The sequence below is a fragment of the Labrus bergylta genome, chromosome 1 (genome assembly GCF_963930695.1).
Source record: "Labrus bergylta chromosome 1, fLabBer1.1, whole genome shotgun sequence".
In the NCBI taxonomy this organism is placed as follows: domain Eukaryota; kingdom Metazoa; phylum Chordata; class Actinopteri; order Labriformes; family Labridae; genus Labrus; species Labrus bergylta.
Genome location: NC_089195.1, coordinates 5764528 through 5779773, shown reverse-complemented (window position 1 = coordinate 5779773; position 15246 = coordinate 5764528). Strand labels below are relative to the sequence as shown.

Below are 15246 nucleotides of genomic sequence, written 5' to 3'. Positions count from 1 at the left end.
CGCAAATAATAGCTATTTGTTTGTTTGTTTTTACACACGAGTCGATGCCCCTGTTGAGTTGAGCCGTGTCCCTGTCCACTGGGTCAAATTACAGACATGGTAACAATTTGTTAACCTACTTTTTTTTTTTTTTCGGGTCTTGCATTTGAAAAAGTCTGCATAAAAAACCTTCATGTTTTATTCTATGCCAATGTTGATGATGTGTGGAAGAAAGGCGAGAAACATATCTTTTATATAATAGAAATACTTTTAATTTGAAGGTTCATCACAGGCATAATCGTAAACAAGATATTTAAAAATGCAGATTTCATTTTGATCGTCACTCACTCTCACACACTCTCCATACACACATGCACACACACACACCAGAGACTTGACACACAAAAAAAAAGTGACTAAATTCTGCTGGATTAAAATGTTCCATCATGGATTCACCTCAAGAGCACACATGCACACCTGACACGCACACACACATACACACTCCTGACACTCACAAAAACAAAAAGGTCTGCATCGAGTGGGAGGGGTTGTGATGTCTGCTGTAACTTCTACCTGGACAAAGCAGAGATCCTGAAGAGGGAAAAAAACTGTTTTAGCTTTTAACATCACACGTAACAACAGTTACTGCAACAATGGAAGAAGGTGTGTGTGTGTGTGTGTGTGTGTGTGTGTGTGTGTGTGTGTGTGTGTGTGCGCGCTGATGTCACTTACTGTAGCTTGTCTTGCAGCAGCTCCAGCCTCTGCCGATCAACATAACGTGACAGGAGGGAGAGGAGGTTTGGAGGGGTGAAGAGGGGGGAAGAGAGGGAGGAGGAAGGAATGCTAAGCAGCTCCCTCGTCACTGAAAACACCAACTCAGTCCTGGATGAGTAGAGAGGGGAAGAGAGAGGGATAATGGAGGGGAAACATGTATCAAAATGAATAAACAGAATCAATCAGGAGAAAATCAGGGCTGCCCTTTAAAGCATCTCATTTGAATTATCAGTCTGAAGTTTCTGATTTGACTTGCAAACTGTTTGTCAGGCTGTAAACTTCACAAACCTAGACTAACAACCCTTACATGTTCAGTGTTACAGTTTTGGCCCAGTCAGTTCTAAGATATTTCAGGAACAATTCATGAAATCAGGTTGTTCAAAAAAAGAAATATAGATGATAAGATCAGATGATATCAGGATCAAACTTTTAGCTTTTGTTGCTTAAAACTTTTGAACTTTTTCTTTGAATATATAGGATAGCAGTGTTTCCCACACACAGATAATTTATGTCCGCCCAAGTATATTTCTGACCTGTTTTTATTTAATTTTAATTCATTAATAAAATTGCTGCGTGAGCGATAGACTGCGGGTGCGTGCTCTCTGTACCTCACGGCACACATCAAAACCAAGAGAGCTGTATCACATCCGCTTCAGAGAGAGAGAGAGAGAGAGAGAGAGAGAGAAGGTCCACTGTCCGTACACCCCTCTTGCTCATACCAAAACTGAAGCTTCTCATGGCTTCGTTTTATGAATGTTAATGTACAGCTTGCCTGTTGCTGATGGTGTGCTGGACTCGTATAAATAACAGAATATCGAGGGGAACTTTTCAAAAACGCGAGGCATACTCCTGGTGTTTGTGTCTGTGCGTGGATAAATTGAGCAGATTAATGTTGTTTGTGGCAAAAACTAAACTAATTTAGAGGAGAAAACACATTTGATATACCGTCAAGTATAAACCTAACCTAACATTACACTATACCCTAAGATCAGACTAAGAAAAAAAGGAAGAAAAAAAGATGTTGTTCTCCTAAACCAGGACATTGAAAGCAGTAAATCTGGCAGAATTAAATCTGGTGAAAAATAAAGTTGAATATGACACGTGATTCTAGCTGACTGGAAAGTTTATATGTCCATCTCTCAGTCTGAGCCTAGAGAAACATTTGTTTGTTTATATTTAGATCCCCATTATCTTCTGCATGGCAGCAGCTTTTCTTCCTGGGTTCACATGATTTCCAAACAGCCACTACAACAACACACATAACATCACATAAGACCATCAACAACGGAGCAACACAACCATAACTCCAGATGCTGCCTGTTACTGCGCTGGATAAAGAAACAAACAGTGGAATGACTGCTCAATTTGATTCCACTGCTACAATTCTGAGATCCGTGATGTCCACTATGGCAGGGTGGTGTATCAGGGAATGATGAGGTCATCAGTGAGAGACGAGCAGCTCACCATCGATTGTCGTCCATGAGTTGACAGTTGGGGTCAGAGCTTTGCATCCTCTCTCCTTCACTCAGGATCAGATAGAGCAGCGTCACACCAAACTAGACAAACAGAGAGGTGTGTGTGTGTGAGACAAGTGTGTGTGGTGCTCCCACACTTAGTTCTGTATTTCTATTATTGTCAACAACTCCCAGATAAAGACCACTAACTCTCTGTGTGTACCTTGTTGTGTAGAACTGTGGCCAGCTGACCCTCGCTGCCCTGAAGCTCCTGGAGCAGGTCTGTGAGGCTGGAGCTCGACAATGACTGGATGACAGCAGAAACGGGCTCCACTAACCAGCACAGCACCTAAAAAGGGGTTGGACACAGAGGATAGGGGTCAGGGCAAAGTGCAGGAAACTGTTCCAACAGGCGGTCACTTTCATGAACAGTTAAGAGTCACAGGCTGCCAGAACAATCAGTGTGCAGCAAATTTAGAAAACTGCAGCATACCTCAATGACAAACTGCATGTTCTTCACCAGAGGGAGTCATTTTTGATAATTCTCTTTATTAATTTATTACAGAGACACGAAAACAACCATGGATGCCTTCTGCTCCAGCATAAAAATGATGTAGGTAGATAAATGTAAACTGCAGATCATAGAGGCACAGGAGTTAACTGGAGCTATATTTGGATGTAAAAATGATGATGCAATTTGAAACAGTTACCTGATCCTGTTTGTCCTTCTTGGCCAGGGCGGGAAGGTTGCGGGCAATCGCCATGACAACGGCGGAGGCCTGGGGCGATGGCAGGAAAGGGAGGAGCCTGGAGATGAGCCGCTTGCCCTTCCTCACAGACATGATCATCACACACTGCTCATCGCTCACCCTTTAAAGATAAAAGATACAAAGGATGAGTGTTTGTGGAGGAGCGGGATCACAATGTTAAAATCTGTTTAATATTTGTCTTCCTCTCACCTGTCGTCCCACTCCTTCTCCCGCAGAGAGTTGCACAGCTGCACTGTGTTGGTTTTGTGCTGCTCCAGCAGAGCCTCGCGATCCTCCTCTGGCGTTTGCACAAAACGTTTCTCAAAGTCTTGAACCTCGAGCAGCAAACTGTACATCTGAAGATGGATAGAAAAACATAAAGAGAGGAGTAAGTAGGATGTATTAAAGGTCCAGGAGAGTTTCTTGCAGTATAAATCATCACATGATTGACATGAAAAGAACTTCCTCATCTTACCTTCTCCACGGTGTAGAGGATCTGTCGCCTCTTATTCCAAACCTGCTTCTCCCTTTTCTCCTGGGAAGTAGACAGACACAAATATTGATTTAAACAAAGAAACAGAATGATTCAATAATGAGATCTTTAAAAAAAAGGCTCACAGCTACTGTAATGTTATCATCCTGTCACTTCTTTTAGGTAGCTGCTAGTAAAGTTGAGCAGTAAAACAATCTTGACAAGTGAAGTTATACATTTTCTGTTGCAGACAAACTTTGGATATTTTGTTAATTAAGATTTATTCTTTTATGCTTTTATTTGTATATGACAGTAGAGAGAGTAGGAAATCAGGGAGAGAAAGTGGGGAATGACATGTGGGAAGAGGAGCGGGGATTAGACTCGAACCAAGCCGCCTGCTTGGAAAACTACAGCCTACAAAACATGGAGGCATCCCAACCTTCCTGCTAGACCATCGGCACCCCAAACTTTTGGAATTTGTCTACTACAAACGATGGTAAAAACATTAGCATGTTACATCAAATGTGAACTCATTTTGTTAGAAAGAGGGAAAGTTGCTGAAATGTTTTTAAAATACCTCCTAAATGATATCGTAGTGGTGAGGATATCTATGAAGTAATAATGTGTAGATGAAGACAGTGTGCACAATAATGCTCTACTAGTCGGCTAATTCAGTACAGCACACAGCGCTTCAGGAGCCTCATTTGTTGGCAGAGCTGTCAATCATGGCTTTGCATCAAATTACTAAAAACTTCTCAGAAACGTGAACACAGTTCTTATCACGCAGATTTATGACAAGAAACTGTTTCTGAGAGAAATCTATTCAACTTGTATTTTGATGTTATAGTCATCATCATCATCATCATCAACCTTTATTTAAGTTCTCGGAGAGATCATTGAGGGTGACCCTCATTTACGATGATGCCGAGCAAACATACATAAATGATAAACGAGAAATGAGATAAAGCTACTTCAGAAAATAAAAGCAATAAAAGCAATAAGAACAATAAAATATATACACTAAAATAATTTAAAAGCTTGAAATTACTACAGTGATAAATCAGTAATTAAAATCAAATAAAACAGTTACAGTCAGGTATTGGGCGGTTAAAAAATAATATTTTTAAAGTGTCCATAAGGGATAAAAGTGCTCAAATTCAGGTCCTGTTGTAAAATATTCCAGGAGTTTGCAGCACTAACACTAAAAGCAGTTTGACCCATGTCACATCTGTTAACAAGTGTAGCCCCTCAGGGGTTTTTCGCCTCTCTGAGAAGAAAGAAAAGTACTTTGCTTAATCTGTTTCTTTATCTCGCACTGATTTGCTTAGCTGAACAACCAATCACAAGGGATTCCAAGATGTTGGGAACATCTTCTAAAGCAGGGACAAGAGACACTGTCAACCAACATTGGCCTACACGATGTGTAAAGAACGATGTGTAAATAGCCTAAGGAGAAAAGAATCAGGAATGCAAACAGACCTCGTCATCCGTGCGGGTTGTCACCACTGCGTCGATCATCTTTCGAGGGTTGTTGACACTGGAGACCGTCAGTTTACCCAGAGAGCCAGCAAACTGAACTGTTGACACATACAGCAACATTTAGTCTCATGTGTGTAATAATCAACCCTAGTTTGCATATTTACTTAAACGGTTCGTCTTTTACCGGGTCTGTAGGTGTGTTCAACCTTGGCGACCTGTGGAGTGATGAGTTTGGTGGTGTGCTCCTTCTTGCTGCTGTCTCTCTCTTTCTCCTGACGCTTCTCCATCTTTTCATAGTAGTTCTGCATGGGTAAACACAGACACACAAACACACAGTGAGTTACACTATAAGTGATCCTTACCTAGACTGAATGAGAAAACAGACACGAGATGTGAAGATTCATCAATGACAGAGGAACAGAGGAACGGCTCGTTCTTGGATTTTACTATTTGAAGTTAAAGCTCCTGTGAGGAGGTTTGAGCTGGTTATGAAACAGTTAACACTGATTCCTGTAAATGACATACAAGTGAAACCAACAGCATTTTGATTGATTATGGTGAGGGATGGCAAAGGTTTTTCTATCAGTGATAACTTTTCATTTAAAGAGACCAGACAAACAGAAAACACCACCTACACATATTCTGTTAAAAGATAAGACATACTGTACTGTTGTGTTCTCAGGGGTAGAAAAGGAAAAAAATAGACTCAAGTTCCTTTCAGGATTTTTAACACCCCCATCTTACACCTCCATCATGACCACAGACAACAGAGTAACAATGAAACAAACCAACCTGGTAGTAGTAGTCATCCAGGTATGGGTCAGTACTTTGCAGCTGCATCATCTGGATCTTGGTGACCCACTCCTTCTCTTTCTGAGTCATCAGGTTACTGTAGGGGTCTCTGCTGCGCCGGTCCCCTCCAGTCCTGCTCCGGTCCCTACATGGAGGTAAAGTAACAAACATAAGGAGGCAGATCAAGCAGCTATTTGAATGAAAAGAGCGTCTGGTAAAATTTTACACTAACTTTAAGTGTTATTAACTTTAATCAATGTTAACTTCATGCACACAAACACAATCCTCACCCTCCTCTGTTCTGCATGCGCTGCGTCAGCATGCGGCGGTGCTGGGGGTGAAGGTGGGTGGTGTTGTGTCGAATGGGCGGCGCATGGTTTAGAGGGCCGTGAGGGGGCGGCGGGCCCATTCTGTGACCGTGTGGGGGAGGAGGGCCCCCGAAAAACGGCCTGAAACCACCACCGCCTGGCAATAATTGAGGAGGTGGACCACCACGGGGGAAACCAGCCACCTGCAGGAAGAGAGAGAGAGAGAGAGAAATGCTCTTTATCTTGAGTTTTTCTTTTTGGGGGGGGCTTTTTGTACCTTTGTGGTAGAGACAGGAAAGTGGATAGCATCAGAAATCAGAGTGAGAGAGAGAGAAGAGAATGACTTGCAGGATCCACAGGTCGGACTTGAACCCAGGCCGCCTGTGTGGAGGACGTGGGGTGGACTAACCACTACTCCACTGGGGCCCCTTTATTATGAGTTATGACAAATAATATAATATCACATCGGACGTTTTAAATGGATTGAATTTGTCATCAAAGTCTCTCCACTACATGTGAAGTAAAAAAGCATCTTCTTCTCATTCTCAACGTTTATGTTGAGCTGTTTCAACTTTGTGTTTTCTGTACCTGACTCATGATTTGGTCATTCAAATGACATTTGGCTGATCCATAGGAAGCTTCAGTTACTCCTTCCTTTACCAGTTCACCTCTACAGGCGGGAAGTTTGAGAAGTGTCTAATGAGTCATTGTGAAGCTGATTAAATGGAGAAGACAACCTTCATGGAAAACAAATCTCATTTTAAAGTTACCTGACATGAACACTGTGATTATATGTAAAATCATTGACTAGGCAAATCTTCAAATACATGACCCATCCCTAATTCTATGGCCCGATCTCTCTCTAGATTTTTAATAGCCATTGTCTTTGAATCTCAACATTTGAACAACGCGGAACATACCAGAACAACGTGATGTCACATGAAGTTGGCCACCTTGTGAACATAGTCTATGTCTTATATTATCAGTAGGACTGACTTTATATGTTTGTATTAGAGTTGTCTGTCATAGAAATATTTTAACTTTTCCAGCTGAATATTTTCTCAGTAGTTCAGTTCAGGTCAACAACATGTTGAACTGGATCAATATTTTTAGTCCACTACTGATCTTAAATTAGCCCCTCGATTCAGTTGCAATTTTGGTTTGACGAGGAAAGGAACATTTATTTTTAACATGAAACTGCTTTGGTGTTGTTTAACATCTGGTCTATTTGTGTAACAAGAAAAAAACAACACTGCCTTTCTTTCTGTGCAATGAAGCAGCTACAAAACAGAAAAAGGTGTTTTGAACTGAGCATCAAAATACAAGCAGACTTGGGGTCTTCTTCTTGACCGATGATTCCAACCACTGGCTAAATAAATTTTTTTTGTACAACTATATTGAATAACTAATATGAATGATGTTTAAATCAACACATTTGTATGGTCAGAATTACAGGGTGACATCTTAGAAACATCAAACAATAACAACCACAGTAGAGAACATCATATTATTCCACTAAATGTAACTTCAATGAAATACAATGTTTATCATTGTTTCATTCCACGTCTGTGGCATGATTTCGATGTAAAAAGAGCTTGTGTGAATGTATGTGGTGGTTTATGGTACCTGTGAGTTGAGCAGCTGGGCCCTTTGGATCTGAGACAGGACTGGACCAACTCCTGGAGGGAACGGACCGCGACACAGTGGAGAGTTCTGAAACAAAAATCAAATGCATATAGAAGCTTCAAACCCCTGGAAACATGAAAATATATTAACCTCTCTTGACTTTAACACTTACTTTCATGCCATTTTTAGATGTCTGCACAGTAAATATGATACACCAGAAAACGCTTCACAAAGATCAGCATCAAAACAGTATAAAACAAGAAGACTGCCCTTGTCTGCAATGCAACCCTCTAAAGCCCACAAATCCCCATGTTTTACTTCAACAGTTTAACCCTGGTGAACATGTAAAAAAGGTTTATTTGCCGTTTTGGAAGGGGCAATGTGTCAGATACAAGACTCCAGGAGAGTAATGATCAGGGTCGAGACATAGATACGCACATAACATGAGAATGACAACTTGTATCAAATGAAAGAAACTTCCAATAACAAAATGACCACAAAGAAAAGGTAGAAGAAGTTTTTAGATAAAACAATTCAATAAAGGGATTTTTCTGTTTGGCTTCAAAAAGAGCAAATAAGGTCAGCTGGTTGCCATAACAATCATTCTAAACATTCACTATCACCACTTTATTCCAGGAAGAAGTTCAGGTTTATATTAAAATGTAGTGTTAAATAAATCTCTTGGTTGCAATTACACAATAGGTAAATACTGATAACTTGTTTCATCTGAAACAAATATAAAAAGGTTTGACGTTCCCAGGTTGAACATTTTTGCGAGTGATGTCCCTGAAACACTTTCGATACTCGTGTTGTGCCATTAAAGTCTGGAAGACGCCCAGGACCTTCTGAGATGTAATGTGCATACAGAGCTATAAAAAGGTAGGGGGAAGAAGGAGGAGGGAGGAGAGGAAAAACTCACAGCTATATTGAGAAGGGTGTTGGGTGATAGTCGCTCGGGGAAAGGAGGAGGGTATCTGTGCTGCACTGGGGCTCTCACATGAACCGCTGTGGGATGGTGGATCTATACACACACACGTATACAAACAGAACAGGGTTAACATAGACAATGCTAATGCTAACATGTTAGAGCTAGGCATGGAAAGTTTTTTTTATTGCGCACCCTTCATATAAAAAGCAAATCAAAGCACTTTAAAGAGTTAAAGAAACAGAGCATTAAAAACACAATATTTAAATTATTAAAATACAAAACATTAAAATATCAGCTGTGGTCCGTCTCACTTTGCTTATATAAACAGACCATAAAACTAATTTAAAAAAAAAAACAAACAAAAAAAACAAAAACCCTAATAAAAGCATTTCCATGTTTAAAAATTGTGTTTTTGATGCACTTTGCAGTCGCTGATGTTCATGTTTGCTTACTGGCCCACCAAAATCTTAATAACTTGGATATTATATAGCTCTGGAAAAAATGAAGAGTTGTCCAAATCCTCTCAGAATCTCTACATTTTTTTTGAAGACTTAGTGTAAACTATGTCCTTAATGATCGGGAAAAGTTGAAAAAGGCTGAGTAAACTCTACAAAACTAATAAAGTAGTCTGAAATTTACCTGATGGTTCAGTGAGTGGCTCATCGGCTGTTTGGGTGGTGTACCGATAGGCACCGCCCTCACCGGAGGGGAGCCAATCACAGGGGAAGAAGAGCGTGGAGGTGGGACCCGTTCTGAAAAATCCCGTCCTTCATCGTTCCTCCCCGGCGGAGGTCGCTTAGGAAGGCCAACCTCCTTGATTATGGACATCAGTGGACTATCCTGAGGAAAAAGAAGGGGGTAGGTTACAGACTAGAAATATTCAAACTTGTTTGAAAGCCGCAACTTTTCAAACAAAGGCTCTTCTTTATATTTGACATTTAACTCAGAAATGGCTATTCATGTTGCGATGTTTAAGGAGAATTCCTGTACATGACAGCCTGTTACTGGGTGTCTACTTAAGGATCCACTGGAGAGGCTACAAAACGTATTAAGTCCGTTCTTCATGTAGAACCCAAAACATAAATATCCTGTAAAGTAGATATGGCTGTTCATTTTTTGAAACAGAGATAGAAGAGCGTGTGCAACACACCTCCATGTGAGTAACCAGTCCAGGGGTGACGCTGACTGGTCCAAATCCCATGCTGTTCTCCCAGATACTGTGAGAGTTCATCTAAGAGAGACAATAAGGGGAAAAAAGAATAAAAATATCTTAGACAGATGAATTACAAATGTATTTTGGGTCAACATTTCAAGTCTGAAAATCTGGAATTTATGATGAATCTGAAAGAATCATATCCATGATAATCTTTTGATTTCTTCAGACAAATATACCGTTAACCATTATCAAAGCAGAAGACATAAAACATGAGTATAATCGGAAGCTTATTATCTCAAGTCCTTATGCATTATGTGATTCAGACACAGATTATATAAACAATGAAGGTAATTAAGAACTCCGACTTGAATAGTGAGTTAGAAAAAAAAAAAACCTAACCTGGCCCATGGGAGACGTCCCTCTGCGCAGCATGTGCTGCTGCTGTTGGTAGCTCAGCATGGAAGAGGGAGGACCAGGAGGAAGGCCTAGAGAGGAGATTGAAAACATGTAAGCACAGAAGATATCAGCTAAAATCAATGAAATACACAGAAAAATGAGATGAAGCATCAACCCTCTTATTAGGTGAGTTCCAGGTGATATAATTTAACGTTACCCTACGAGTGATACATATCCAGTGTATTGACATAAACTGTTTGCATGTGATCCTGCAGAGAACAGAGTAGAGCTTGTTTTATAGTCAACTTGAGGACTTATGAGAGTGACCTTTTATCTCGTTAAATGCATCAAATGATACAGCAATGGTAAATCTGTCTGTGATGGAAAATACTGACATTGTATAGTAAAGTATAGTCTTGTGTGTTTTTCTTCACTTTAAAATCGTAATCCTTTTTGTTTTGTCTTCATTAATTATCAGGTTGGATATTTATTGTGGAACAAGTTGCAAATTGGATTTTAGGCTCATCTTTACACCTTTACACCTCATGTAGTGCAGCCATGATATAAGAGTCACAGTGCACCTGCAAGTACAAGTTTTTGTTTTTAATTGTTTATAATATTAATGTGCATCACATTCTCAAAACTAAGTGTTCACATTGAAATGCTCTGCTTGTGAAAGAGAAACATGGAGGTGAATATTTGAAGTCTCATGTTGTACTTGTGTGAGGGATTTGTTGGGCCCCAGAAGATTTTCAGGTTTCATATTGGCACACATACGTTTGGGAAAGGCTGCTGTAGACATTTGACATATTAAAAGACTTCCAAAAGTCATGCAAAGTCAAAAAACTAAAACAAGAGAAATGTCTTTTGTAAGTACTCTGTTCTTCCAATAGAGTATCAGAGAACTAAAGAATCTATGACAAGAAGCCCTCAAGCTTATCTGGCTGCGTGTGGTATACGATCACCTTACTAATACACTTCATGATGATGTCTATGCGTATGGTCTTTAAAGTTGATACATTTTTTTTAAAAGACTGACAAAGTGAGCAGACGGGAATTATCCAGGTCATTGTTAACAGCTGATTGGTAATCGGATTTGTAACTGCTTCCAACAATACAATAGAAAATATATTGCCACAATCTAACCTGAGGTGGAGGGCCCAGGAGGCAGCTGGTGCTGGGCATGATGGTGATGCTGGTGTGGCTGGCCGGGGTGTGGGATGGAGGAGGGCTGGGACAGGACTCTGGAGCGGTCCAGCCCCTGCAGAGCAGACAGGCTAGATCCTGATGAACCAGGGGGTGGGCCTGGCCTCTCAGCTGCCCCGACCCCAGCAATGGCCGGGTCAGCCTCCAGGATGAGCCTCGCCAGGGACTCAGCTAAGCCACCTTCACTTGCTCGATCCTCTGCGTCTGGAACAACAGTTTCACTTTAGATTCACCAACAGGTTTAGAATCGTGCACAGTAGCTTTTAAGTAATAAAGATAGATTTAAATCTTAGTCCTGCTTTTAGATATTTGGGAACTGTCTGGATATGCTCCAGTAGAGGACATCCAGCCTGAAACAAGAGGAAAGCTCAAATGGCTATAAGGTAATACTTTAGGGCGAATGAGCCACGTCAGAGACCCACCACTCATCATAAGGGGAGTTTAGTCCCCTCTGCAGTAGTGCAGGGCAATTATTGGAGTTTCAATGATGATTATGTTTTTGACCTCCTACAATCGTGAAACAAAATAATCGAGACTAAACAAATACTGCGCTGCATTGTCGTGTTGGGCTCATTTTGTCTATAGGTTTTGTTATGTATGGCAAAAGTGTTTTTTGTTCTCCTTTGGCCAGAAGAGAACATTACATCTACCTCAAAAACCCACTAAATTAATGTTGATGTATACATTATTATTATTATCATTATATAGCATTTTTTCCACTAATACATTTTCAAGTATTGCATGTTTTTCAAAGTGATCAGAATGTTGAAGTGTTAAGAGGGTTTAAGTTTGACAAATGTGTTTGATTCAAATGTTGTAAAATCAATCAGTAATCTTCTTTAAACGCACAGTATGGAAATTCTGCCACCAGGGGGCTCTCCATCAAAACAATAACGAAAGATGACATCGTGGCTGGCGGGGAATCATGGGAGTTCTCTCTGCTACGTACCCACCCCCACCCCCGATGAAAACTAACTCCGAGCTGACCGCAGTGAAGACGAACAGGTGAAACCGTCCTGAGGCAGAGAATATGTTTACTGACAATGTATCCAAGAATAATTTACATGATTTCTTTATCAAAGCAGCGCATACGGCAAAAGTTCGGCAGCTTTCAGTAGAAGTTTCTGTTTCCTTATGCAGTCGTTTTTGACATAACATCCAATGTTGCCCGGAAACAATAAACATGTGTCTATCATGGCGTCTCTGTCATTGCAGCCGCCACGACAAGATACTTTCCGTCACAACTTTAAAATTACAAATTTCTCTGGCTTTGATAACTGTTGGAAATATTTGGGCTAATGTTAAGTACTCAACAAACAATAATATATAACATAGCTTATTATGTTAAATATTTCTACTCATTTTTAATTCATTTAGATATTTCAATGTAATGTTCTAATAAAATTCTACATATTATACCTTTAATAATTGTGATCTCAATATCAATCAACAGTATCAAGATACTGATTTTTGCCATAATTGAGCAGCCTTACACTGCAGTCGCAGTACTTAATAAATGACCTCATCCACCCACACCCTGTATTTTCTCTGTTTGTTTATGCAGAGGGTTTACCACAAGCGCTGGCTGTCGGCCAAACAGCTGACTACTCAATTATTTAAAGCAAGGGATTTTTCCCGTTTTGATTCTAATAGAAAAATTGATGAAAAAGTTGCCACTCGCTTTTCATGTACATTAACCTCGAATCAATATGAGCAGTAATTAAGAGATGCCTGTCTGCGTGCTCTGCGTAGAGAGGCAGACGCACTCAGCTGAGAGGACGCTTCAGTTGTTGATGTAGCCAGCTGTGTATTAGCAAAATATACAAGACAAGAAGAAGAATTACAATTTACTGCAGAGAGAGGAGCCTATGGGTGGATCACTATGAAGCCGTGTCCAGTTTAACTTTAGTATTGTGTTGTATTTTTTTTATCAACTTCCCACTCAGGGAGTGCAAATGAGCGACATGTTGGTAACTCTGGACAACGGTTGAAATGTGCATGATCCCCGTTAAATAAATCAATGAACAAGGCTAAACTGAAGTAAACATGGAAGCAGTGAATGGTGTCAAAGTAGCAGGCCCACGTCGTGTAAGGAAAACGTGTGCTCTGCATATGCCTCACACTGTCTCTGTACATCAAAAATACATGATTCAACGTTTCACATCAGCGGGGCATCATGTGTTCTGCACATTAAGAAGACCATAGTTTCCGGTTTTGGTTATCCTGTCATTAAATAATGTTCTCCTTGTGTTTAAAACAGTGAATTTGAAATAAAACCTGATTGCTGCCCATAGGTAGTATTATTGAACTATATCAACAGTGAACAACAGGGAAAGGAAAAATTCCACCCAAAAGTCAAATTAAAAAACAATACCGGTACTTAAGGTTTTATTCTGATCAGTCAAGAATTGGCATTGGTTTGGAAATTAATAGCTACTCACAAACTCAGAGGTGTAATTCTCTTTTGCAATAATTGACTGTTTGGAATTGGGTTAGCAAACTCACTAAAATAAATTCAAATTGCTTTGTTTTGTGTAAATAGCCTTTGAGGGCCAAATGTGTCTCTAAAATGATCCATTCAGTCTGTCCTGCAGTCAAACTCAAATAATCAGACTGTTTTAACACTCCTTAATCTTAAAAATGACCAAAAAAGAACGTAATCCTGAGAACTTGCAGAGAAATGAATGCTATCAGCATCCTTTAATTTCAACACTGACCTGGCGGAGGAAGTCCATGGGGGGATGGGGAGAACTTGAGTGAATGGAGGGAAGATGGAAGGGGGAGATGGCCCACAGAGGAAGGGAGAGGGGTAGAAGACATATCCCCAGCTCCTCCTAAATCACACTCTCCTCCCAACCCCAACCCTGCTCCAAGCTCGTCCTTCTCAACGAGCCCAGCAAGGCGTTTGTGTTCCTCCTGCCAGTCATCATCTGTAGGAGCAGAGGAGAGACCGAAGTTGTTGTTAAATCTCTTGCAGGGAGTCATTTCTGATGTAATCTTACATACAGCTCAAGATAAACATCTGTTTGTATTTTGATAGATAAATTAGAAATAATGCTTCTTTAAAGAACAGAAGTCTTGACACGATTTAATGTCATCATCTTCCAGAAATACAACATCAACATTGTTTAATTGTGTATAAGCATTGGAGAGAAAATTGTGGAAGCACTTAAGTTTAATGTTAACAAATTTTAAAAATAGCTAATTCTATGCATGACCCACCGATGGCCCCAGCTCCGAAGGTGTCGTCGTTGAACTGATCAATTTCATCTTCCTCCTCGACCAATCCATCGTCTTCCTCCTCCAACGTACAGTCTTCATCCAGGGACTGAAGAGAAATAAGGTGAAGTCAACATCGTTTTTTCTTCTCATGCTCAGACACACTGGCAGAGAAATACAAAGACTGTATTACAAGGCCAGGCCATAAAACAACTAAGTGCAATGAAACCCTTAACAATGAAATCTTAATGGCATATAAATAAAGAAAGTAAAGGTTAAACAAATTAACATTTTATGAAAAAAATATCCAAGTGCAATGTATGTATGAAAAAGAACAAAATAAGAGGAGGGGATTAGAAGGAGGCATGATAAGATAAATATTTTAGTTTATGAAATGCACAAAAGAGCATCAGGATGTCAAAAGTGACATCTTCAAATCCCCCTTTTTTTTTTTTAATCAAGTGAAGCGATCAAGATTCAAGACTAGACTTTAAACTTAATTAACAAGCAGAAAGTAATCATGTTAAAAGGTATTGGAGTAAACAAATGTCTGGCATGTACTTGTTCCCACTTATTTGAAGTGTAAATAAATGTGGCACGTATTGGTTACACCTGTGAGACTTCAGCCTCTATTGAACTCCTGCAGACAGCTCCATAAATTACAACAATGGCAAAGCTTTTGGTTGATTTGACCTGATTTCATCCAAC

At 40.1% G+C, this 15246-nt stretch overlaps 1 protein-coding gene across 1 annotated transcript in view; it reads right to left on the bottom strand.

Annotated features, from left to right (window-relative positions):
• Positions 1–228: 228 nt before the first annotated feature.
• patl1 (PAT1 homolog 1, processing body mRNA decay factor) overlaps positions 229–15246 on the bottom strand; it is a 16894-nt gene continuing 1876 nt past the window's right edge. Inside the window, exons 2-20 of the mRNA XM_020656767.3 lie at positions 14542–14647; positions 14037–14249; positions 11260–11523; positions 10117–10202; positions 9712–9792; positions 9201–9401; positions 8553–8654; positions 7634–7720; positions 5990–6210; positions 5700–5844; positions 5092–5209; positions 4908–5005; positions 3432–3491; positions 3167–3312; positions 2918–3077; positions 2431–2556; positions 2218–2309; positions 712–861; positions 229–570 (exon numbers count right to left, since the gene is read on the bottom strand). Of these exons, the coding sequence (XP_020512423.1) occupies positions 549–570; positions 712–861; positions 2218–2309; positions 2431–2556; positions 2918–3077; positions 3167–3312; positions 3432–3491; positions 4908–5005; positions 5092–5209; positions 5700–5844; positions 5990–6210; positions 7634–7720; positions 8553–8654; positions 9201–9401; positions 9712–9792; positions 10117–10202; positions 11260–11523; positions 14037–14249; positions 14542–14647 (2478 nt within the window). The 3' untranslated portion in view covers positions 229–548. The remainder of the gene's footprint in view (positions 571–711; positions 862–2217; positions 2310–2430; positions 2557–2917; positions 3078–3166; positions 3313–3431; positions 3492–4907; positions 5006–5091; positions 5210–5699; positions 5845–5989; positions 6211–7633; positions 7721–8552; positions 8655–9200; positions 9402–9711; positions 9793–10116; positions 10203–11259; positions 11524–14036; positions 14250–14541; positions 14648–15246) is intronic.